The 26,109-nt window shown below is 45.2% G+C and overlaps 1 protein-coding gene across 1 annotated transcript; it reads right to left on the reverse strand.

Annotated features, from left to right (window-relative positions):
- Window positions 1–3,928: 3,928 nt before the first annotated feature.
- On the reverse strand, window positions 3,929–20,968 carry si:dkey-157g16.6 (uncharacterized protein LOC561837 homolog). Its single transcript, XM_034144653.1, has 3 exons — window positions 20,838–20,968; window positions 19,008–19,148; window positions 3,929–8,375 (listed from the first exon to the last, which is right to left on the reverse strand). The coding sequence occupies exons 2-3, from the start codon at window positions 19,030–19,032 to the stop codon at window positions 6,349–6,351; spliced, it is 2,052 nt and encodes a 683-aa protein (XP_034000544.1). The 5' UTR covers window positions 19,033–19,148; window positions 20,838–20,968; the 3' UTR covers window positions 3,929–6,348.
- Between the last annotated feature and the right edge of the window lie 5,141 nt (window positions 20,969–26,109).

Raw genomic sequence — 26,109 nt, forward strand, 5'->3', positions numbered from 1 at the left:
AGAAACACAAGCTACTACTGTATGTCTAAAAATGCGCTTTGTGTGTTTTACATTAGTAGGTGCAGTGGTCTACTGGATTACACTGCCCTGAAATAATGCAATCTCATGCATGAAACGACAGAAAATAGAGCATATTAATATACGCATTTATCTCCCTATGAAACGAAAGTCGAGTCTGGTGGGCTGGTAGTTGGTAAACTTCCAGAGAAGGAGATGTAGGCGGAGTAATGTTGAGTCATTTCACCAGATGTGGTAACTTCCAGTAAATATCTGCTGTGACACATGATACCCTATCTGCAGATGGCAGTGCCTTAATTCGTGGCAGACATCTTCCCAACGGCATCCATTGTACAACAATCCACAGGCCCACACATTATGATTTTACCTCTCTGTGACCTCAAGCAGATTCATTCTTCTTATAGTAGGATGACATTTAGGATATGAAAATATGGAAAAAGATTCCCAATCAGGATTGTTCTACATCTTGTATGCATTATACAGCACACATGTATTCCAGATATAACATTTTTCAGTTTTTCAGTTTAAAAAAATAAATATAGTATTAACACAAATAATATACAGTATAATAATGATATAATAATATAATAATGACATAACATGGCTAGTGTTAACATACCCATAACAATGTATCAGGTGTCAGTGCTTGTTCGTTATATATGTACATTTGGTACATTACCGTATTGTAACTTGTTTCCAGAGTAGAGCCACCAGGGGTCGCTGTGTTTGGTTCAGTTCAACTACTGTTTTGACTGTCTGACATTTTGAAGCTGTAATTGTTCTATTTGTGGATATGTTATGGCTGTGAAAATGTGTTCTGCTGTCTTATTTCGAACATGTTAATTTTAACATCAACTGCAGTAATATTGTAGTATTTGCACTTTGGTTTAATCCATGCACTTTGATTTCACAATAGACTAAATATCACATAAACAGTATGTGTACAGTTTACAGTTAAGATATGTACCCTATCTATATGGGTCTAATCTGAATGTGTTTATGGCACCATCTGGCTCATTCATCTGGTCCTATATGTTCATCGTTGGGCCCCATGAGGGCGCTACAGACCTGCAGTAAACATGTCTGCCTCCCTTTCAATGTGTTCAATGGTCTGTTTGAGATTAGGTGCCATCAAAGCAAGATCACACATGACCATCTGCAGACTATGCAACAGAAAGAAAACTTGACATGAAGACATTCATGTTAGACCCTCATCTGTTTCTATTAATGTCAGACTCTAATGCCACTCTCTCACATATGTTAACAGATAGTTTCAATTAGTCTCATGTTTACATATTTACTATTATGTTATTCTTTGATCACATTTAAGCAGAGAGAGGGAGCAGGCCAAGACATTTTACCGGGACATTCCACCTGTCAAAACCAATTTCCTGAGAGTTTTGATTGACCTGTTCGACACAGAAACAATGCAGCTGCAAAGATTTGATCATTTCCTTTCAAACAACCTGAGTGCCAGTCCCTTCTCACTCTATCCAGATTTCAAATTTGTTTTATGTGGCCTGGAGCTGCAGACTGATGATTGTTTATCATTTGAACATGTTTTCTCTTTAGGTCTTGCTACTCTTTAAAAGACACGAAAAGGTTTCAGGGCCTAGTTTCCATAAAGATTAGATTATAATATAGAGGCCAATATTTTTGATGACAGCAAGTTCGCCCAGGAAGAAGCCAATGTCTAATATTAACTGACATTGACGCCTTTCTCTAAAAGCAGTTTGCAGAGGTAATGCCTTCTCTGTCACAGTATACAGCACATCCTCTGTCAAGGAGAAGAGTATGAGAATATTATGTTAAACCTTATAATTATAGATATTTTATTCAAATCTTTTTAGCTGTCTGCTGTCTTATTGTTGGAAATAGGCTTCAGCTCAATGTTTGCAGCATTACTACGCTCTGTGCAGGTCCGTCATCCTTTTTGGGGTCCTCTTAGGTAAACGGCCCTTACTGCAGCTTTGTAACATCTGGAATCAATACAGCTGTGCTGGCTATCTGTGGGACCAGGGGGCTCGGAGGTTGTAGGCTGGGTTGGGGGGGGCGAGGGGTTGGGCTAGTTGCTGCTTTGGCCCTGGGGGTCCATGTGTCCCTGACTTCAAAATAGACTTGATTGCTAACAGCTGGCAGTCCTAACTCACCCGGTGTCAGAGCTCTCCTCTGATGTCAACCTTGTCAGTATCAAGGCCCGGACAATGGAAGAGCAGCAGCCCACTAAAGGTAGAGAGGAGGACTGTGTGAAATGAGATTCAGAGAATGACCCTTTTCTGTGAAGGTTGTTACCATAAATAACTTTCTTAGTTTGTGTCAAGCCACCTCTGGATGAAGCTGAAAATGTACATTAATTAAACAGTAAAAAAAGAGATGAGTTCATGCAGGAAACGTATTCTTCAATAACAATCAACACGAAAGAAATATAAACACTAAAGCTCAAAATAGTCATAAATGCATCGTGCAATGTACTCACAAAAATATTTGGTTTCCTTTACATTTACACACCTTTGAGGTCATCAGATTATTTAAAATGTGCTATAAAGCCTTAAGTATCCTATTATCCTAACTTGATAGGGCGGATTATTCCGATATGATTAACATGTACATCTTGTTATTATTGTGAAATGTATCGGTTTTTATTGGAGTTGTATCACAGTGAGAAGTGTGGCAAAGCCGTGTCCTGCTATTCACTGCCACAGAATGAGTTAATAGGACAGCGGCTCATTAACATCTTTTATTATCCAATTACAAACTCGGCTCGCCTAATTACCTCCAATCAGCAGGGAGAAGAAAATGATTGACTTCCTGGAGGACAGGAATCACTCAGGACAAAAAGGACAAAGTAGTTTTCATCTTACTGGATGGAAAGTGACTCAGACTGTGGAAGTTCATAAAAGCCAGAAGCTACTGTCTTTGTTTAATTATTACTAAACAACTTATACACTACAGAGGCAGAGCATTTTCAACGGTACTTGGATAAAAGTACAACTACAAAAACAACACCAGGCAGTTCAAATCACTTCTTTTACTTGTGAAAAGGTGTCATTCCTGTAGTTTGAAATTGGTGCGCAGTATATCATATACCATATACTCATACACCACATTTCCACTTAGTCTTTGCAAGGTTGTTGTGTGGATCATGTTATTGCGATTGTAATAGAAACAGATACGAAATAATTTTTAAACAGCTGCAAAAACGATTATCCTTCATCAGAGGATGAAGGGCAGCCGCAGCACAAGGTTGTTTTTATAACAGAGCTATGCATCATTATTAGACAATTAATTACTCTGTCATCAACACCGGCAGCATTACTGTTCTACTGGGACTCAGTGGCAGATGTTCAAACTGCTTTGGCACCACTATTCATAACTGGGGATTTTGTTTCCGAGCTTGACTATTCTTCCACTTACTTGCACAGTGTTGCTCAGATTTACTTCTACTCTCAGTTAGTTTTGAGTCTTTGAAAGATGTCAGGAAAGGCCAGGAATAGCATAGGGCGGGCCGCTGGGACGGGCAGTTGTTTATAGACAGTGACAGGGATGAAGGACCTCTGTGCTCTGGTACTGGGCCTGAAGCCTCGGGGGGGGGGGGGTGCACTGCTTCTGTTGCTGCAACACACATATAAACACACACACGTGCAGGCTGGAAAACCTTTGCATGAACCCACAATCTACCAATTTATTTTCTTGCTCACTGACTTTACCAACTGTGTGAAGTCAAATCAAAACCTTGTGATATAGTGTTGTGTGTTTCAAAGATTAACGATTTAGCAATCTTTTTAAGTACATTTGTTGACCTCAACATTGGGGTCAAGCAAAGCTACAGATAGTGATGTTAAGCACCATCATGTTATTTATGCACTCTGGTCAATTGGAGTCCCAAAAAAACAAAGAAATAACAGCAATGCAATATTGACAAATTCTGTTTAATATTGTGTGATACTCTTCTCTTAAAATACAGTCTTTTCTGAGGTAGACCATTACAGTTCAAGAACATTATTATCATTTTTAAAACAGACATCACAAGAGACATGAAATAAATACTTTCATGTACAATATGCCGCAAAAATGAGGTAGAAATGGTTACAGAAAATGTACAATAACCAAGAACAAAGTTACCGCCATAACAGATCAAAACATGTAAAAAATAAACGCCTGTTTTGTTGGACAAACTGTTTAGGGAACTGGGAACAACAAATCAAAATGTTGTAGCTTAAGTCATCGTTATTATTTAGTCTCTTTGATAACATGTGAAAAATGTCTAGCCTTATGTAGACGCTCAGGCAGGGGTTGTTCTGTAAGTTGTAGACGTGTTTTTGGTTTCTGAGACAGTGATCAGTATGCACAGCGGGGGTCACTCTGATTGATCTGGCTGTACGGCATGACTGAAGCCACCAGCTGTAGAGGGACGGCTGCACTGTGATATAGGGTTGCTGGACATCAATCAGACACTTCCACTCCAGAGGAATCGGTATTAGGGAAAAGGGAGGGAGGAGGAGGGGGGGGGTGGAGAGAGGATACATCGCCACATGGCCACTGGGGCTCGTGGCCAGGGGGCAATCCAATCTAATGAGATTGCACTGGGGAGAGAAAAAGAGAAAAATAATGATGAGGGAGGGGAGGGAGGGAAGGAGAGTGTAAGGAAAGGGCAGTGGGAAATATTACATCATTCTGTGTATACCTCCTCAGGACCATGGCAACAGTCTAACACGTATGACCTCTGTACCAGCAGTCCACTGACAGGCTTTTTCCAGCTTGTTAAAAAAGGACTGGTGGAAAAAGGAGATTTTTCTGGTATGTCTACTTGTTTGGTTTATTCACAAGATGTACACATAAACTGTGTATTCTTCAACTTTGGGATTTGCTGAAAGCTTAATATTTTTTCTTTTGTTTGCATCTGTTTCTTTTCTTTTTGGAAGGTATTTTGTGCTCAGATGTTCACTGTTAGTGCACATTTATGATTGTGTGCATTGTATCAATGGTGTTTTGAAGCTGTAAAAGTATAAAGCACGCATGCATATACAGAATATGTAATCACTTAATAACACAGGGATTTGCAAACAGTTTGTCCAGCAAAAAAGAGGATTTTCTGTATTCTACATAGCATTTGTTGAAGACAATCATCACTCCACCATAAACTACAATACAAATAAAGGGAAGAAGAACAGAAAAGAAAACATATTTATATATTCATATATAATAATACATGGATTTATGGCATCAAATATCCTTTGAAATACCTGAATTACATTCAATGTTACTCTTTGTAGCATATTCAAGTTTCTCTCCCGAGGTAAAAGCCCAGCTGTAGTGGGGATTACAAGACTGTCAGGTTTCTCCTCGCTCCTCCACTCTACTAAGACCCTAAGATTACATACATTCTTTATATCATATTTCTGAGGTAAAGAAATTCTTCCTGAGCATTTCAAACAATACTACATACTAAGAAAACAAAAGGGGTAAGTGAAAGGGACAACAGACACGCTGTGGGTACATGTTTTGGTAAGTGAGATTCTCAGGAAAACTGCAGACGATGAGGAATGTGAGATCAATACAAATGTATGTATTGTACTATTAAGTGTTAGGATAGTACTATTTGTAAGTTAAATAAGATGCGTGTGAAGTATTATTATAGCCAAACAAGACGAGTGACAACTTGACTCCCGGGAAGGACAGCAGCACGTTTGGAATAATCTATTGTGATTATAAGGATCAGTCTATTTTTTGAAATATTGCAGAACTGCTGATTATGCATTTGGTTTGACGTATTTTTGGTCAAAAACTGTGGTTTGCTGAATTGTTGCTGATCCTAAGCCCTTTGTTCTGAATAGTTAGAGACAATCCAATGACTAAATCAACATGAAGTGGACTGGCAATAAATAGGATCCTGAGAGTAGCAGTCAAAGGGGGATTTTCCAAACCCTGATTATCCATCCATAATCTTGGACCACGTCACCTAGCAACACATAATTGATTTTGTCCCGGACCAAGGCTAATCAGGATCTCTGAGAGTATCCAAATAGTTTATAATCTGATTTTCCCATTGGCCAAAAGACTAATACACTACCCCACTCAAGAAGGCCCTTTCCTTTCTTTGGGAAAACTAAAATATTGCGGATATTCATACGAAAATGAAAACAGCACACCATGGCATGCTTCTGCCATTAAAACAACTCTGTCAGCTCTCCCTTAGCGTTGAGCTTCTCTGGCTCTTTTGGCTGCATAATCTGTAATTACAAAACAACAACCAAACATTCCCAAGGCTTTCCATGTCGAAGCAAAGACAGGGTCGTAATGCAGTCCGAGTGCAGAGACTTGCTGCTCTTCTCAGTGGTTATACATCTTGCTCCACTCTGTACAAGTGTCCAGTTCTTTCGCAGTGGTGTGTGGGCGCACCTTGCAGAAGGCATTCTCAAAGTCTGTGAAGGCTGGGGGTTTTGAGGATGTGGGGTGGCCGTGCATGGCCCTGGTGGGGGAGGAGGCTGAGGTGAGGGCCTGCTGGGTGAGTTGCAGCACCTCCCACACTGAGAAGCCCTCTGTGCGCTGCAGCACGGCGCTCAGCTCCCGCTCGCTCAGACTGCAGCCCTGAGGCGCCAGGGCCTGGAGCAGCACCTGCCTGCGCATACCCACATCAGGCAGGCCCACGTGATATCGTTTGGCAAAGCTCCGATGGACCGCATCCTGCAGCAGATCTGGCCTTCCAGTAGCACAGACAAGAATCACCAGACCTGGGGTCCCCACCTGGGCTTTCTCCAGGGTGCTCAGCAGGGTCTGCCTCAGCCCCTCCTCCTCCATGGCCTCCACCTGGCTGAGCAGCACCACCGAGGGCTGCCGTGCCCCCGCCAACTGCAGAAGAGACCCCAGAATGTGCTCGGCCTCAGCCTTCCCTTTGGACGCCAGCATGGCTCCACTCAACCGGTAGAACGATGCCCCTAACTGTGAAGCCAGAGAACGAGTCAACGTGGTCTTCCCCCCTCCCCGGGGGCCGAACAGCAGGACGGTTCTTGGTGGCTGCATCATTTGACTGGGCCTCAACACGGGCCACAGCAGGTCCTCCTCCAGGGCAGCTTTGACATGTGTGAGCCCGGCCAGCTCGCCCCAGCCCAGCGCCGGGCTGCAGTCCAGTAACTCCCCATTGACAAGGTCCAACATGCGGGGGTCTGGACTCTTCATAGGGTCTGCAGTCGGAGCACACAGCGGAGGGCGTTTGTGGGAGCGGTGCTGCTGGATGAAGCCCTGCTCTGACACACCGTTCTCCCCCGTCATGCCCGCTGGGGGGCTGTACTCCCCTGCTGCCCCATACTGAGGAGACACCAGGGGCTGCGAGGAGGGCTTACTGGGCTTAAAGGTTTGAGGGTCTGTGCTGCCTGAACTGCTGAAGCCGTTTCCCCGACACTCTGTTTTATCATTCACACTGTAGGGTGAGTGTCCCCCGGCCTTCAATGAGTCATAGCCATACTTCCTGTAACGAGACCCGTCCCCACTCTCATCCTCTTCTAGACTCATCTCAAATGCCTTTCTCTTTATTAATGTCCCTCCAGACTCAGATGTCCCATGGTTAGTGCTCTGGTAGCTGTAGCTGCCTCCTACCACTGTGGGCCTCGAAGGAACGGGGGTCGGGGCTGATAGGCCTGAGGAAAGGTAAGTTGCAGAGGGGTGGCTGTAGCTTTGGGCAAGGCTGGTCTGGGGAGGGTACGTGCTCGGGGGGTAGTTATAGACAGGTGTGGTAGGGCTGTAGCTGGGGACTAGGGTGGTGCTGGTTTGGAGAGTGTGGAGGGAGGCAGGGGGAAGTGCTGCACCAGGTTGGGGACAGTAGCCTGAGGAAAGATAGGTGCCATTGTAGCCTGAGGGATACTCTCCGGAGCCACTGCAGGAGCTGCTGCCGCTGTAGCCCGAGTCAGAGAGGTTACTGTTCACAGAGACTATACTAAGCCCTGGAGGGCCTGCGGACTGGGCCTTGGAACCTGAGAGGCTGTCATGGCCTCCAGGGGGCACCAGGGAATAGGAGGCATCAGTGCTGTGTGTCAGTGGCCAGGGCTCCAGCTCAGTCTTTGGGACACTGAGGCCCCCGAAGCCCACTGGCTCTGGGTATGTGCCAACATTGGGTGGCCGGTCATATGGTGAGTCCAGCACGCCAGAATACTTTTCAGCGTAGCGCTTCAACAGGTTGGAGGCCGTGAGAGCAGATATGTCGTCATTGGCCCAGGCATGGTTATAGCCACCGCGCCCGCGACCTGCGTATAGCTCCGACTTGTGGGCCGGAGAGGAGGTGGTGGAGGAGACGTCCAGGTGCTGCTCGGGCCACTGGCTGAGGGACTGGGCATGCTCTGGATTCCAGTGCATCTTTAATAGGCCTGGAAAAAGAAACACAGGGACATCAGGTTAGACATTATCCTTTAATCACAGTAATATTAGAAAATAGTATAGTGGGGCGGTGTAGAAGTAATAATACAAAACTAAACAGTAGTAGAACATTTTAGCTTTGTAGCTTTGTGGTCATGATGTGAATCAATGTGGGTCCATGTGGCATCATTGACAACTGATTGCATCCTGTCAATGGACAAGAGAAAAACCAGGAATGAGCTTTTATTGATTAGATTTAATAATTCTCAAAGTCAAAATGTACTTAAAATGCAAACAGCATATATTAAGATTGTATAAATAATCCAGTGTCCTTGAATTATTTCCTTTTCTTTCTATTCTTGCTTTTTCCTTACTCCCCCAATGCAGCACACACAAAGGACAATAATTAATTTCCCAAAAATAAATAAACACACACAAAACAAAGTCAACATCCAGCAGTCAACTCCACGCGCCCATGACTGTTTCAACCCTCCTTTCCACCAAGCAGCCAGTAACAACAAATGGCCTTTCTTCTGTTTGGAAAGGAATCTTTTTCAGTGTTTCCATCATGCATGTTAGCAGAAGGGGCTCACATATCCCAGAGAGGGAGAGGAAGGTGAAGGGGAGGTGAAGAGGGAAAGAGAAACCTGCAGAAAGAAAGAGCGTGAAAGCAGATCGGTGGGGTGGATGTGTTGTTTTGTAGTTTCCCAGCTTATGTTGGGGTAGCGATAAGATCCCACTACTTTTCCCTGTACTGCTAACATCTGCAGTGTCCCAGAGGAGCTATTGTTATCTCCCCCCGTGCATGTTGCTCTGAATGCCTGCTCTCTCCGCCCTGCACCCCCACCTACCACCCACCAATCCACCCACCCACCGTACACCAGAGCTCCAAAGGCCCAGTGGCCGGCTGGACAGAGGGAGGGAGGGTGTGTGTGTGTGTGTGTGTGTGTGTGTGTGTGTGTGTGTGTGTGTGTGTGTGTGTGTGTGTGTGTGTGTGTGTGTGTGTGTTGTGTGTGTGTGTGTGTGTGTGTGTGTGTGTGTGTGTGTGTGTGTGTGTGTGTGTGTGTGTGTGTGTGTGTGTGGAGAGAGAGAGTGAGAACGAACGAAAGAAAGAAAGACGGGGGTTGGGTTGGGGAGTGCAGCATAGTGTGCTATTCATCAGCACAGTCTCCCATGGAACATTGGGAAAGTGGAATGTCTGTTCCTCTGGCTGACTTCAGCACCGGCCGGGCTCTGATTGATCATGGCTGCTCTGCACCAGCACAGAGGGCAGTCCAAAGAGAGCTTTTGTTCCGTGAATTGTTTCCCTTCATGTTCCTTCATGCAAAGATCTTGTTTTCCAGTAAAACATATGACTGGAATTGTATCTGAAATGAGTCGCGCATTCAAATGTTCGGGAGTCTAAAAACTCCTTTGGTCAAATGTATAACAGGCCGCACAATATATCCTTCTTCTTAATCTTCATTGCAATGTCAACTTGTGCGATAAACACATGGCGAAAGCACTTAGGGATTTTTTTTCAGTTAGTTGAAAGTAAGTATCAGTACAAAACAGCACTTTTAAGTGGAACATTATTATTCTGTGTTCAGTTTATTATTTAATTATTGTTGTTTCCAAGCAGTGACTGAAAGCACAAGAAAGGCAGAACTGAGTACATTTTAATGTCTGTCTATTTATCCCAAGAAATGTTGTTATTGTGAATTGCAAAGTTATTGCATATCACCTTTTTCCTCATATTCTTTTTCCCCAATGCATACTATTCTGTTTACCCTCTCAAGCCAATGTTATAGTTTGTCTATGTTCAACTGTGAATGTTCACATCTAAAGAGTATATGTCAGTGTGTGTTTTTAACAATAGGATAGTTATAGAATTGTGTATTTCATGGTGACTAGCGCTACCTCTTGCTCAGGCATTAGTTTGACATTCCACACATAGCTTTGCATTATTGAACTGTCACGATTTACCCTGAGGTGAGGACGAGCCAGAAGCGAGGAGGTAAAAAGGAATATGGCAAAAGCCGTTATCACTGGCCTCTCTGCCTTCCCTTCAGTGGATGCTGATGATTCATTATTCATGGCTGTCTGCAGTTGTGGAGCCAGGGCTTCTTATTGCCATTTAAATCAAATCTTAATATCCACAGCCTGCGATTGTGCTGCTCTCTCTCTCTATCTCACTCCTTAACTTTGCCCTCTTTCTTTAACCGCTTTCTAAACCTCCCCATGTGTGTTTTCAGATTACGTCCAACGTTATTTATTCAGTCAGATGAGACCAGCAGACCAGATGGCCGTTGGATTATCATGTCCTTCATATTCAAATCCACAGTCTTAAGTTCCCAATAGCCAAACCAGTTCAAGTACTTTGCTAAGCTTCAGTCAACCCACACATGTGCGATGCACAGGGACATTCTCACACTTTTCACAAACATGCTGAAGACATTGTATTGTCCACACCCAGCTGACCACATATTTCTGTGGTCTTACTCGCAGACCTGTCTTTGTCCGGCTGCAGAAACCGTATATGTCCTGCAGGCCCTTCCCATCTGCAGCCCGGCCAGTGAGTAGCCCCAATAATGGGGCCTGTGTGTGACAGAGATGGATGAGAGCCCAGGGGAGCTCATAAAACCTGCAGCAGGGAGGGAGGGATGGAGGAGGGAGGGGAAGGAGTGGACAGCAGGCGCTTCGTCCTCTCTAAGCGGACTGGAGCGGACATTAGAGGACTCAGTGAGGCGGGCTAACTGCTGTCCACTCCATCATCGGAGTAGCACCAACACAGAATGGACTTCTCTAACACTACCCCCTGGACCAACGTAATGACCAGCTGCCCCTACCTGAAGATCCAATTCACTGTTAAATCTGAGAGTAATTACTATCTAAAGGAAAATCGCATAACACTCGATAATTCTTTCTGTATGTAAACAGAGAGTTGGATGAGTGATAGGCCGCCATTCACTTCCCTGATGAACACAGCAGGGTTGCTGAGCAGTTTAGCCCTCTCCATGTAATTAGATCTTGGCCTCGGCGGGATTGTGGTTTTTAGAGCAGTAGCACTCCACAATGAACTGAGCAAACTCTAATCTACGCTTCTGCTTAAATCAGAGCAAGCATGTAGATTAATTCACTGGAGGGGCAGGAAGAAAGCTAAGATTAGAGTCGGAATCAGGACAATGTGGATGCACTGTGGGTGGCAGTGCAACCATCAGATTAATGACAATATATCGTTCAGTACTAGGCAAGATTTTAATTATCCTTTACAACACAGAAAACTGTTAACATATTTGGTTAACTCATTTTCAGCTCCAATGCTGTGATATTTCTCTCAACTGCCACACTCTCATCAACTCTATCTTACTCATATTAATAGAGGATTATGAAAATAACCCCAGCATGTTTAAAATAGGAACCCTGTCCAGATTCAATCATTACAGGATTTTCTTGCTGTTGTTAATTTAGGTAAAGCTGCTTTGTAATCTCTTCAAAAAGGGGTTAGAAGATAATATTTGTTATCATTTATCAGTTGTGCTGTTGAATTGATCGAGAACAGAAATGGGTTTAAGTTAAGGATACATAAATATGTGGGGAGACTGCTTTGCTGTTGACCTATGGCCTTACTTGGCTGCAAGGAGGTTGATAAGAACCGTGTGTGTATGCATATGAAACTTCCCACTGTGTGGGTGTGTGTTTGTGGCCCCAGGAGAGACAGATGTTCTCCTGCTGACGGCCTTACTGTCTGTGCGGCCATTGTGGTGGATGTCCATCCAGCAGACGTGCGCTGCTCGGACAATCCAGTTGGCCCTGAGACAAAGCCTGAAGGATCCTATTGTCAGGGGCCTGTCTAATTATGGAAATCTTATTAATCTATTCAGCAGCAGTCCACTGACAGCTTTTGTGTCAGCCTGGGATTTATTGAGGGACCTGTGTGAGCTGCATCCTATTGTAGGCGTGCGTGATGAAGACAGAATTCAGATTTACTTTGAGGAGGCCCTAAAATTAGAATGAAACCACTTATGGCTCAGGGGGAGTGTGCTAGGTTCATCTGTGATTTCTGCCCTCAAATGCTTCAATCTGCCATCTACAAAGTCACTGAATGGAGTAGTAGTTGTTGGCCTATAAAGGCTGGTACTACTCTAGACTGTGCTGTGGTTTTCTATAAAACAAGTATTACTGGTTGAGGTGAAATGAAATGCTATATTGGCAAGAAGCCTGGAGACGGAGGGCTCCAGAGCCGCTTCACAGCTCCCCTGAGGTTGCCTTCCCTTTCTCCCTTCCCCGCACTTTTGTTTTCTCTGCCCTGAGGAACAAAACGGACACGGATGCAACAACCCTTCTGGGACAGTGTGCTATTAAACTGTGCCGATTGTGAAGAGGCCGCTTGTAAACAACAGCACCGTGGATCAATCCAATCAGGGCTCTATTCAAGGGTTGAGTCCCCCCCCCAACCAGAAAAAAACGACCAACATCCCCACTTCATCGTACACCTCCATACACTTGCTTGCTTGTATAATGCACAAAGAACTATAAATGATGTCATCCTCTACTCCTAATTTCCTATTAAACCTTAAAACCTAATACCTAATAAAAACTATAATTATGCAGACATGTGAAAATGTGTTTTGCTGACAATTTTCACAATTTGGAGGTTATATCTGGTACATTTGTAGGATGTGAAGTCACTTCATGCAGAACAACTAAATACCTTCCATATTTCTAAAATGAAAATTGAGGTGTGCATTGTTTGAGAGAATGCTGCCCTGGCTGTTTTAAGATAACATCAGAGAAACAGGCACTTTAAAAATAAATGCTTCAAATGAATGCAGTTAGAAAACAAAGTACAGAGCCTTCCCTAAAGGCTAATGACAGGCAGATAGTGGAGAGGAGGGCAGAGTGTGACAGACACCATCTTTGTGCTGATTAATCACAAACTTGATGCTCTGATGACTGCATCACTTGTTATGTATTCAGCAAGCACAGGCTGATCAATGACTTATTGGATGAAACTCCTGCGCGCTGGACATAAATATGTAAAGGAAATTAAGCCGTTCTTCAGGAATCTTAATCCTTAAACACTTTTGTGCTTTTAAACACCCATGTCCAAAAAACTGCTTTAAATAATCAAGAACTGAGTTTGGTTTGTAAAAGAAGAAACACTCCGAATCTGTTATTTATCAGTGTTTGTAATTTTGATTTGTCGTTCACTCTTGAAGCCCCCTAAGTCCTCTGTTCTCAAGTTCACTGTGATTTATGACAGTAATATCAAGCAGGACACTAGGCTGCATACTACCTGGTCTGTCGTAAAAACTCCAATCTGAGAGGCCGGCCACATTTCACAGCGTGGCAGGTGGAGACAGTGGAAGATTGTCTGTAGATGTTTTCTCACTTCGGTATGAAACACATTTTATCAGCTCTTGCAGTTCGTACATACTATGATGAATTCCTGGCATATAATGTGGATGATGTATGTTCGTCATGTCAAGTAACCTCCTGCAATTTCACTCTACAGATGCTTGTTGTGTGAGCTATTGTCAAAAAGCTGTAAAAAGTTGGAGGTCAGTGTGAGAGGCCCTTCTTACAACGCCTAAAGACAGAGATAATACGCACACCGGACAACAGGGATCATAATTCATCCGACATGCATAATTGGACATTGCTAAAGGGAAATGATTTTTGTTAGTAATCTATGTGTCACAGGGCTGCTATCAATCTAAAAAAAGCACCCTTTGGCTCCCTCTTTCCCGGCCCTAAAAAGATGTAATAATAGGAGAGTGCGGGAGCTCTGCTGGGGAGCTTCACACCTGCTGCCCAGCACACGAGCAGACGCAGCTCTTTTCAAACACGCCTCGCCAGTTCAATCCCAGGAGGAAGGAGCCCCTCTCCTGCAGTGGCATTGAGGGATGTCCTCTGTGTATATCTCTCTATCCCTCCCTCTCTCTGTGGATGGAGCTATCTGTACTGCATGTATCAGAGTGACACTTTATTTTTTGTTTCTTCCCCCTTTGGGAATGTTTCACGCCAGCTGTCAGAACAGTTTTTGTCAGCGTGTGCAGATAAAGTGGTTTTATTAGAAGAGAAAGACAGTAAGGCCATGTTGTACTGAGTATTTTGAAGAGATTAATAAAATAATACTGCACTTGTCTATATAACACATATATAATTAGGATAAAAGACAATTATTGTTTTCTTTTATCTGAATAAAACAAGCTTCAATTTGGTAAATCTCCAAAATGTCAGCAGTGGACGAATATTAAGAGGGTCATTAAAAGTATTTGCAGAGTGGATGGAACGGAGCAGTAGCCAAACTGCTTGATTGGTATTTGTTAAACATTGATTAATTGACAGACGTGTTTAGAATTGCTAATGATAGTGCAGCAAAAAGCGAACTCCCATCCTAAAGCCTGCTCATTTTACAGCCCTTTCCTTAGCACTCTCCAAAAGTAAAAAGCCTCCAGAATAATTGTTGGAAGCGTCACTTTGTGCTCGTAATTTTAGAAACAACTCCCCCATCCCCCGTGACTGCGCACGGCACGTCCACAAATGGCAGTACCCTATCCTCCCCCTCCCCTTCAAGAAAAACAGGGTCCCTATTTTCTGTGACTGCAGGCTGGCTTTAGGTCATTGTGTCCACTAATATATCAAAGAACAGCTGTCCTAAGGCTCTGTGATGACCAATCACCCCTTCCATCTGTCTCACTCACCCAATCTCAGCTCTATCTTTGCCTTGCAATCTCCTTCTTTCCCTTATTCTCTGCTTCTCCACCTCCCTTATTCCCTCCTTTCACAAGTGAGCATGTTTCATTCCCTCCTTTCTGTACAAATCCCCTGGCCCCTCTGTGCTCCCAGCTTAAACTCTCAGCACATGGACAGCTCTGGGATTTGTTGTATTCTGTTAGTACACTCACAAACACAGGCGAACGTCCAAAAAGAAGAACAAAATACGGAGCGTCCAGATCCTCCCACGCCAGGCACTAAACACTATCATGCCCTGATCATATACCACCCTCATATAAACATATATATATATATAGCTTTGTGTTTGTTTAAGAGGTGGGACTTGCAACTGTGCAATTTCATATCATTTTGGTCCATTATATTTACTGTGTGTAACGCCTAAAAAGCTTTAAGACAAAACTTAATGAAGTTAAATAATTATTCTGGCAATGTTTGATAATTGTACTCTGTAAAGCAAAAGAGAAGATTCAGAAGACGTTTAAGTAAAGATTGATCAATAATTAAAAAAGGGTTATTAAAGTTATTAAAACATATTTTATTATATTTATACAAATAATATCCTAAACTAACCTAACTGCTTAATGTTTTATTTTCTCTGCTCTAGTACACCTGCAGATGCTTAAACACTGAAGTCGGAAAATCTGGAAATATCCCATCCCTGCAAATAAAAGGGAGTTAAATATATCAACAGCCACCCAGTATATTTTATGATCATTGCACTACAAGCACATAACGGCATAACGATGAGAGTATTTCTAAAGCGTGGTCATTTACTAATTAGCTGTGCTGGTGTGAAAGAAGTTGGGTGTGATTGTCGAGCTCTGAATTGTGCAGCCTCAGGAATCCAGTGAAGTGTGGCCATCCAAGTGAGCCTCGACGCCTTGCACCTTAATTGGGCCCTTAACGAGAGCGTAGGTCTCCTTAATGAGCTGATGATCCCTCAGAGAGACAGAGCACGGGGCCAGTGGACTCACAGGGCCCTGGGTCCCTAACCTTCTTTTCTTGTGGTGGACACACACACACACACACACACACACACACACACACACACACACACACACACACACACACACACACACACACACATACACACACACACACACACACACACACACACACACACACACACACACACACACACACACACATACTGGGGGCTAATTAAAGCCCATTCACACCCCACACTAATGATCCCAGCTATTATTCACACACACTTGAGCAGGCTGTGTGTTTACCAAAGGGCGTCACAGGCCCCTCCACTGCCGCACTTGTACCACTCTGCCTACAAAGAGCTAGGCGCCGGCGCGGCCCTCCAACCTGCTCCTCAGGGGCCGGGATGAGATCTACTCTTGTTTTTCCTATACAAACTACTCCATTACTTAGGCGGGCCATTCACAAAGACACTTGCACAAAACATAAAAACAGAGCCAGGGAGAGAAAGAAGAGGGGTCAGTCAGAGGAGAGCTATAAAAACTGCCAGATCTGGACTCATGTGTGTAGTTGCTCAGTGTGTGTGTGTGTGTGTGTGTGTGTGTGTGTGTGTGTGTGTGTGTGTGTGTGTGTGTGTGTGTGTGTGTGTGTGTGTGTGTGTGTGTGTGTGTGTGTGTGTGTGTGTGTGTGTGTGTGTGTGTGTGAGTGAGTGAGTGAGTGAGTGAGTGTGCTACTTTAAAAGAAAAGGTATCGCTACACCAGCAGGGGCCCCAGCAACAAGAGTTAGGGCACTCCTGGGCTGGCGGCCTGGGACTGATTTAAGAGTGTGTTTGAAGTGCAGATTACAGATTCTTTGCACCAAATCCCTCCAGGAGTATCCATGGCCCCTGGAATCTCTCTCAGGTTTCTCCTCAGGTCTTGCCGTGGCTTCTCGCCCCAGCTTGAAGTCCAAGGGACTGGCCGGAGACAAGGGCCAGGACCGGACACGCCGGGGAAAAATGAGACACCCACACACTGGCTAAATCGTTGGACTGGATTTGTAAGAGCAGGCTTGATAACAAAGACTTAAGTGTGTGTGTGGGTGTACCTGTCCTGAGAGTGTGCCTACAGCAGGAGTCAGAGGTAGTATCGGGAAGCAGGAATGCTCCACATTCCCACAAAGGGGATTCCAACATGAAGGTGAGAGTCTTCGCATGTCCTGCACATGTGCAAAGTGCCTCATTGTCGGATTCATGACTACAGTCTTTAAGCAAAAGACAGTGAACTGCAGTGTCACCAGCAAGCAAAGGGGTGTGTTTGTGTGTCACTGATCTGAGAGTAAACAACGTGACTACCTAACACTGCTGTGTGCACTCATACGTTTCCTCTGTCTGCGCACGCGCACACACACACACACACACACACACACACACACACACACACACACACACACACACACACACACACACACACACACACACACACACACACACACACACACACACACACACACACACACACACACACACACACACATACATGTAAAGCTGTTCTGAAACGATGTCCGGATTGCAGAAGCTCAGCAGAACAGAGCCACTCTGTACATGAAGGACCATGAAACCTCTGGACAGAGCAGATGAAAACCAGCATTGTGCATCCCGACAGTAAAAGTAACTCACACAAAAAGGCAAGAACGTACTGAACTGGAAGATTCCCATGAAGGACCAGCAGTGTGCCGGCTCTGAAGGCATGCTAACTATTCTACCAGCAGTTTGTGACATTCTTGGACGTGCTGTCTACTTTAGCAGCAGGGAAAGTGTGTTCGTGTGGACTAGCAGGGTGCAGGGAGCTGATGGAACAACAGCTGAAACAGGCCTGGATGGGAAGCACTGTTGCATGTTCTTGCAAGTGAATGGTCCATCAGTTTTATTTATACAAGTCATGCCTAATTGAGTTTAAAGCTTCACATATTTCAAAGGGAAAAAATGAAATGTTCTAGGAGAAGAGGCATTAATGTAACATCATCAAGAGCCACTTGTGAGAGGACGTGTTTCATAACAACACATAAGGTCAACTACTTATTTGGCAGGCGACAATTTGAAAGTCCACTTATGAGCGGTTGAATATAAACATTTACAAAAAGCAAACAAATTGTCATGGTGACTATTAAACATCGGCCTCTGATGCTTTTATCAGGTGGTTTTGTCGAGTATTTTTTCTCACACCCACACACTTGCAATACAGAGATTGTGTAATCCATTTTTGGGATGTTTGAAAAAGAAAGTTTTTCCCATTATTTATGAAGTATCATTTTTTAATTAACCTGTACATTTTCTACCTCTTTTGTTGTAACTGTCAGGCTGATAATGCTGTTAATGCTCCTTTGAGGCGCGTCAAAGAGCTGGGAAGAAGAGGCTCTTGATGCCGAGGCCATGGAGGCAGCCCCATGCTGGCCGGGAAACAATGCTGTTTTGGAGAGCCAGAGCACTGGACTCAAATTAAACCTGGTGGGTGGGTGCAAAGGGGGGGGAGCCCAAAACTGGACACGTCAGTTATTAGGTCAGCATTCAAGGGAGAAAAGAGAGAGCAGGGGAAGAAGGGGGAAGGCAGGGGGCAGCTTGTGTAGTCCTTAGCTGTATTGGTAAAATGACACTGGCAGAACCGAGGGGTTTCTGCTGCTTTAACCATCAGCCCTAGAACCTCCCTCTGTTTCTCTTCCTTCCCCCGTTGGTGTCTTCCGCCTGGTGATGAAACATTCAGGCAGGGTCGATGCCCGGGGTTTAGCATTTCCACAGCGCACGTCAAGGAGAAAGTCAGGTTTCTGCTGTGAGGCTTGCACATTTTAACAGCTACCTGTGCATTTTCCCTTCTGTTTACAAAACTACAGAACACAGTGTCCTGTCCCGCTTACTTTTGCAGCGGGGGCTCATTGATTCAGGCAAAGTCCAACTTAGTCAACTGGGGCTGTGACATGCAGAGAAGAAGAGAGGTATAAAAGGTAGTGTACTCACTATAGGGGACAATAGGACTCAGCATTCTGTGGAGCTGGTCTCAGTTAGGAGGAATGCTGTTTTGTGAATGCCAGCTAAGGTTAGCGTCCGTCCGGCTGTAGTCCATCACTAGCATGAGCTCGCACTGACAACACAACAGCCCTGAGAAAGAGGGGAGAGAGAGAGAGAGAGAGAGAGAGAGAGAGAGAGAGAGAGAGAGAGAGAGAGAGAGAGAGAGAGAGAGAGAGAGAGAGAGAGGGAGTTACAGGCTGCTGCACAATGTCTGGACAAACACTCACATGTCAACCAAGCCTTTCACACAAGCTCGCACAGCAACACAAACCTAAACACACACACAAACACACAGAGCAGAAGTCACCCAGAGAATGATAGAATTACTGACCAACCTGAGAACCCTATCAGTGTAACACAAACACTGTCACCTACATACACACACACACACACACACACACACACACACACACACACACACACACACACACACACACACACACACACACACACACACACACACACAGCCAAATTGACACACACAAGGGTATTCATTATAGGCAGGCATTAATCTGATTGTGAAGCTGCGTTCAGCCTCTAAAGGGCTTTCTAAATCTGCCTCACAAAAAGACTCATGCATACCATTGCTCTGTGCACTGGGGCAATAAAGACTGCATTCTTAGGACACCAAACACTTTTGGAGCTGCATAAGCAAAATGCTAAGGAAAGGTATTTTAAAATAAATGTATAAACCCCTATTTGAGTTGTACTTAGAAATGATGTTGATTAAAAACAACTTTAATCAACTAACAGTGTTTGTCTAATTGCAAAGATCCATCAAAATAAAATACTATCCATCTCTATTTGGGTTTGGGTATTAAATGTGATATTGTAATCGTGCACAGATTGCAAAAATGCATAGTTTAATCCCCCTGTTTCATCGTTTTATTCTGATATGAGGCCACTTTCTGAGAAAACCCATGAGATATTTAAACAACTCTGCAAATGTTTTTTCACAACAACAATATTTGGGCTCTTTCTCAATTAAGTGGAAACCAAAGGATATTTTAGGCGCACATTACTGCTACGTTGCTTAATAACATATAGTGTAAAAACAATAGAGGATTGAGAAATTGTCTTCCAGTTTTGTTTTTATCTGAACATTTTTTTATCCCACAATTATGTTTAAATATTTTCATAAATATGCAGTCAATGTATAACACGTATATAAAATGTCTATGAAAATGTATTTATGGAAATGGTATGATACAAACAAAATTCTATAAAATAACTTTAATGTATTCAACATTAGTGACATTATTAGGACATTTACTGTTTAACACATTATTACATTCGTCACAGAGACTCTATCTTTCTTATTATGCATAAAAACGAACAAGTAAATGACACATTTATATTCACTCGTCGTTTACCATTTCACATGGAAGAGAAATTACGCAATGACCACACGGCTGTCCCTGGACACTAGGCTTCACGTTCAACGCTGCCACTGACCAAGACCCCTCCTGCTCTATCTGACAGCCAACTTTTAACACTTTGCCCAGAATAACTAACTGCGCTCCGGCAGCAAACCACAGCTTCCACTTAAAAAACAAACACAGCTCTGTCCTCGCACAGCTCGGAGAGCGACTGAGAGGAGAAGACATAGTTGTGAAGTTTAGTTTGCTTCATGGTCAGTGGCCAAAGAAGAGAGCTGCTCCAACACGCTGAGCTCTGGTGCTCCTCCAACTTAAGCCAGTCAGTGGAGCCAAGTGAAACAGCAGGAGAGCAAATGACAGCAGATCAACACAGAGACGCTGAGAAGACAGGCAGCCTTACCTATTCATGCCTGCATGTCCTCCATCAGATCTGAGAGCGCTACTATAATCCCTGGAGCAGACCGGACTCGTGTGTGCACCGCTATGCCTTTTCCACATATGGGACACAACTCTGCTCTCACTCCCTCTCTCTCTCTCTCTCTCTCTCTCTCTCTCTCTCTCTCTCTCTCTCTCTCTCTCTCTCTCTCTCTCTCTCTCTCTCTCTCTCTCTCTCTCTCTCTCTCGCTCTCTCTCGCTCTCTCTCGCTCTCTCTCTCTCTCTCTACCCAGTGACAACAGAGCGTGCACTCAGCTCCCCTCCCCCATGGATATCCCCTCCCCCTCTCCCTCCCCTCCTTCTCTCTCTTTATGCTAAAAGTATTTAAGTAGGGAGAGAGAGAGAAGGAAGGGGGGGAAGAGAGGGCTGGGGGACTGACCAATGGTGCTCTGGAGGAGAGAGAGGGCGACCACACTGAAGCTTGGATACAGAGGACAGTGGAGAGAGGGAGAGAGAGGGAGAGAGAGAGAGAAAGAGTTTTGGTTGGAGGGAAATGACCAGGGTAAATGTGGTTTGCCCCAGGAGGATTAAGAAGGAGCTGGAGGAACAGTGGTGAGATTGTGGTGAAAACACAACAAGCAGCAATCTCCTGTTCCTTCACTGACCAGCTTAAATGGTTCAAGTTACTAAAACAATGTGATCATTGACTTATTTCTTATTAAAAATGACTACACAACCGAACTAATTACCAAGAGGGAGAAAAAATGTCACCTTACTTGATACATCACTTTTTTTGTAGATAATCGCTCAACAACTCCCCAGCTGCCACACCCACACACCACATCTTCTCAATGTAACACATTTATTTTCAAATAGAAAACAAGACAATGTGGTTTAGCAAGCAGCCAGCCTACGGTTTGAGGCATTTACTGATTAACTCCTGGTGACTACTCTTTAGTCACTAGCACTACAGCAGTCCTGTCCTCACAAGGCCCTAATTTGAGGACAGCTATACAACATATCAGGCTTCAAGCTGGTCTTCTCCCAGAACCCTGACATTTGAGTCCTTCAGCGAATCATACAATTCATACCAAGAAGGATGTTCTATGTAGACTTTGACGTCGGCTATAGGTTTCTGAGGAGCCGTTGTAAACCTCTATTGCCCCTTTCACACCGGCGCTTTTCCAGCTCCTGCTGGGAGCTAGAGCCTGAAAAGCGCCGGTTTTTCCTGTTCACACCGCAGCGGCGGCGCGTCATAGCTCCGGAATGCGGTTCACTTCCAGCTCCAAAAAGTTGTCGGTCCAGAGGCAAGAGCTTTGGAGCTATGACGCGGCGTCGCTTACGTCCGTCGAGGCGGAGGCGGGGGCAACCTTTTGGGTATGCACTATTTTTATAAGAATATTGTTCATACCTGTTTATCTGTTTACATTCTGTGATTTGTATACAAAAGAAAACACAATTCAAGTCTGATCCAGTGATTTTATTGTAAGAGGCATGATACAAAATAGATCAGGTTTAACTGCAGTAATATTAGTGGTCCCCCATGTTGAAATACTCCATCAATGCAGATCTAACGTCAGCTCCTTCTTGTCTACCGTTCTCTGGAAAGGGGTGTAAAGGGGGTTGGTTGTACACAACTTCATGGCAATATTCAGTCGTCCCTTGAAAAGTCGTCCGATGCCTTCCATTTCGTCTCGTAAGAGGATAACCACAGCGAACAGCGCTTCAATACAATCGGCCATTGTTGTTGTGATTTCCGCGCGGTTTGGGTTTTAGGAAGCAGGCACGTAAACGGTTACGTCATGACGCAAACGATGAGGCAATGACGCAGTACCATCCCGGCTCTTGAGTGGTGTGAGCGGTGTGAACAGAGCGGGAGCTGAAAAGGGAAACGGGAGCTGAACCAGAAAAGCTCTCGCGAGGAGCTAGAAAGTGAAAAGCGCCGGTGTGAAAGCCGCAAAAGTGGGTGCCTACGGTGGCCGTCATCTTGGCAGTGATGCTGCCGACTAACTCCGAACTAATATAAAAACGGGCATAATGGGTAGAATTGAGGAGCCCAGGTGACTGAGCAGGGCAATCAGCTAAAGGCAGCTACACACCCACCTGAGACCAAAGAACGCGTACCAAAGGTGTCCCTACTTTTACGTCAGCTTCGTCGCCTGTGTCGGCTGCGTCGGCTACATCGCCCGCTACGCCGCCCGCCTACGAACACACCGCAAATACTTCAGTCGACGAGTGGCAATAACTGTCCTTACCAGCAGGCAGCGGTAGTGTGTATTCGTCATTCAAAAGAGGCAACAACCGGAAGACAGACTGCCTTTTATACACCAAGAGAAGAAGAACAGACTGAGTGATATAAACAAACAAACACAGCGTCTGGCCAGGCGGTTTGTTACTCCATTGTGGCAGATGAGGCATTTCCCCTGAAGGAGCACCTGATGAAGCCCTATCCGAACCGCAGGCTAGCTGTAGAGCAACGCATCTTCAACTACAGGCTGTCGCGGGCTTGGAGGGTGGTAGAAAATGCCAACCGTTTTCGGGTCTTTCTCACCACCATAAACATTCAAGACACTGCCAAAGTGGAGGCCATTGTTTTGGCTTGCTGTGGTCTGCACAACTTCCTGCGCACAGAGAACTGTAGCGCATACATGGCGGGAGTTGTTGACCAGGAAGGACCCGATCATGGCACTGTCCCAGGAAGATGGAGATAAGACCCTGAACTACGGCAGGCCACCCTGCCACACACCACCAATAATCCAGCTCGAGCCAAGCAGCACAGGGATGAACTATGCCAATATTTTAACGGTGTCGGTGCAGTGCCTTTTCAGTGGGATAAGATATAGCAAATATGTCTAAAGAACTGTACAATGTCAACAATCGACTACAATACAATAAAAATAGTGTGTAATACAATAAAAAAAGGAGTTTGCCAAATATGTCTAATGCTGTGTTATCAATGGCTGTAGTGTCAAGGTACGAAATAAAGTTTTGTATTGCCTATCCTGCTATTTGTGTTTATTCTTTTAATCACACAGCGATAATAAAATGTAAAAAATTTGCCTCCATAACTGCCAGTAGCAGCTGCACATTATTATTGGTTTAACTACTAACAGTATATTTTTAACACATTTTAAAATGACCATCTTGAACAGCTACAACGTTAAAATACTTCTAGGCAGATTGTGGAGGATAATGGGAGAAAGAATAGAGGGGCAGACAGAAACACTATCTGAATAATGGCCACTTCTTGCAAAATGTACATGACTTTCCCGACGCCTCCCGCGGCCGATTCAACATGTTGATTCAACACACTAGCGTCTGTGTCCAGGGTGAATGACAGACTGGGGTTGGCTGGGGCGAGAACCGGGGCCTCACTCAAGGCACGCCGAAGGCTGTCAAACGCTGCTTGACATTGCTCAGACCAAAGGAAATCACTGTCCTTCTGTAGCAGCTGGAACAGGGGTGCAGCAGTGCAAGCAAAATCCCGTACAAACTTCCAGTAGTACGAGGGCAGGCCCAGGAAACTCTTCAGCTGCTTCTGGTTGCGAGGATTTGGCCAGCCCGCGACCGCCTGCACTTTCTCTTGCAGGGTGCCGATGCCTTCGCCCCCCACTTTGTGGCCCAGGAAAGTGACCTCTCTCTGCATGAAATGGCACTTCTCTGGGTGTAGCTTCAAGCCAGCGGCTCTGATCCTTTCCAGCACCACTCTTATGGCGCATTTCCACCATGGCGCGGAGCGCGGTTTAAGCGTGCCGTGTCGTGCCGGGCCCTGTTTTTGGTTGCGTTTCCACTATGCCTAGTTCCGGCCCGGGGCTACTTTTTCACCTTTTTTCTGGCCCGACAAAATCGTGGTTCTATCGGGGCCAACAAACAGGGCTGAGTCGGGCTGAGTTTGATAAACTAGAGAGAGAATCGCTGGCAAGGGGGCTACAACTACAACAAGATGAACATATTTGACCGTGATTTAATTGTAATACACGTTTCAAAATGATGCCGAAGTAACAACATACTGATACCGGTTAGTAAAAACCATGAATTAATGCTTTGACAAGTCTGCAGACAGACGGCAGGCGAAAAACGTTTTAAAATGCGCGTTGTCTAAATGGAGATCGGCGAAGCTAACGCAATATATGCTCCGACCGTCCACACTCACAACAACGGCCTATAACTTTTGTCTAGTTTCTGAACAGATATGAGGAGCTGTGAGCTTGAGTGCTAACAGCTAATGGCTGATGTTGTTTTTCTGGGGTGCTCATTGAAGATGACGTCACGGCTCCGCCTACACTGCATTACTATAGTTACTGCCCCAGCTACTAAACTGTAATGGAGGCGCAGCATTAAAGTGAGCTGGGCCTAACAAGGCCTAACAAAACCGTACTAAGTCGAGCGAGGCCTGCGGTGGAAATGCGCCATTAGAGATCCCAGGGCCGCCTCAAACGAGCTGCCATGCACCAGGATGTCGTCCAGGTAAACCAAGCACTGCTGACGGGGAATACCAGACAGCACCCTGTCCATCAACCGCACAAAGGTGGCAGGGGCATTACAAAGCCCAAAACTGAGGACTTTGAACTGCCATAGCCCCCGGCCGGTGCAGAAAGCAGTTTTTGGTCTGGCCTCTGGGGCAAGAGGGACTTGGTAATACCCACTGCGGAGGTCCAAGGAAGAGAACCACGACGACCCTGAGACCAGGTCCAGGGACTCATCGATGCGGGGGAAGGGGGTATGAATCCTTCTTGGTGACCCCGTTCACCGGCCTGTAGTCTGAGCACAGCAGCCAGCCACCTGTCTTCTTTGGGACCATGACTACAGGTGCTGCCCACGCTGTCGGAGGGCTCGATGATGTCTGCCTGCAGCATGCTCTGCACTGCCTCGTCACAAGCCTGCTGACGAGCCAGGGGAAGTCGGCGAGGACTACACTTGATGGGGCGCGAGTCCCCTGTATCAATCTCGTGTTCTACCAGATGAGTTCGGCCCACCTCCTCCTCACTCATGGCGAAACTGCCCTGGAACTCTAGCAGCAGCTGCCACAATTGCTCTTGCTGCTCGGGATTAAGGCCGCCACAGTTCTTCCTCCACACCTCCAATACTGCAGACTGAGCCTCTTCCACCCCAGTCTGGGGTAACTGGGGGGGGGCTGTGGTCGAGTGGCACAGGCCGGGGGTGACAGGTGCGGAGTTGCCCTGAGTGGGCTTCACCGGGGATAAAGGCAAGGAGGGAGGATCTTTTTCAGTTTCTAGGGTACTCACGGGGTGTGTAGGGGTCTCCCAGCAGGTTCAGCAGGGGTGTGGATACGGGTC

This window comes from Trematomus bernacchii, unplaced genomic scaffold (genome assembly GCF_902827165.1).
Source record: "Trematomus bernacchii unplaced genomic scaffold, fTreBer1.1, whole genome shotgun sequence".
NCBI lineage: Eukaryota > Metazoa > Chordata > Actinopteri > Perciformes > Nototheniidae > Trematomus > Trematomus bernacchii.

Excerpts from the sequence above, each read along its gene's own strand:
- si:dkey-157g16.6 (XM_034144653.1), bottom strand. The coding sequence starts at position 19,032 with ATGCTGAGTCCTATTGTCCCCTATA. Across the intron at positions 8,376-19,007 it reads GAGTCCTATTGTCCCCTATA|GCCTATTAAAGATGCACTGG; the intron begins GTGAGTACACTA and ends TTCTTTTTCCAG.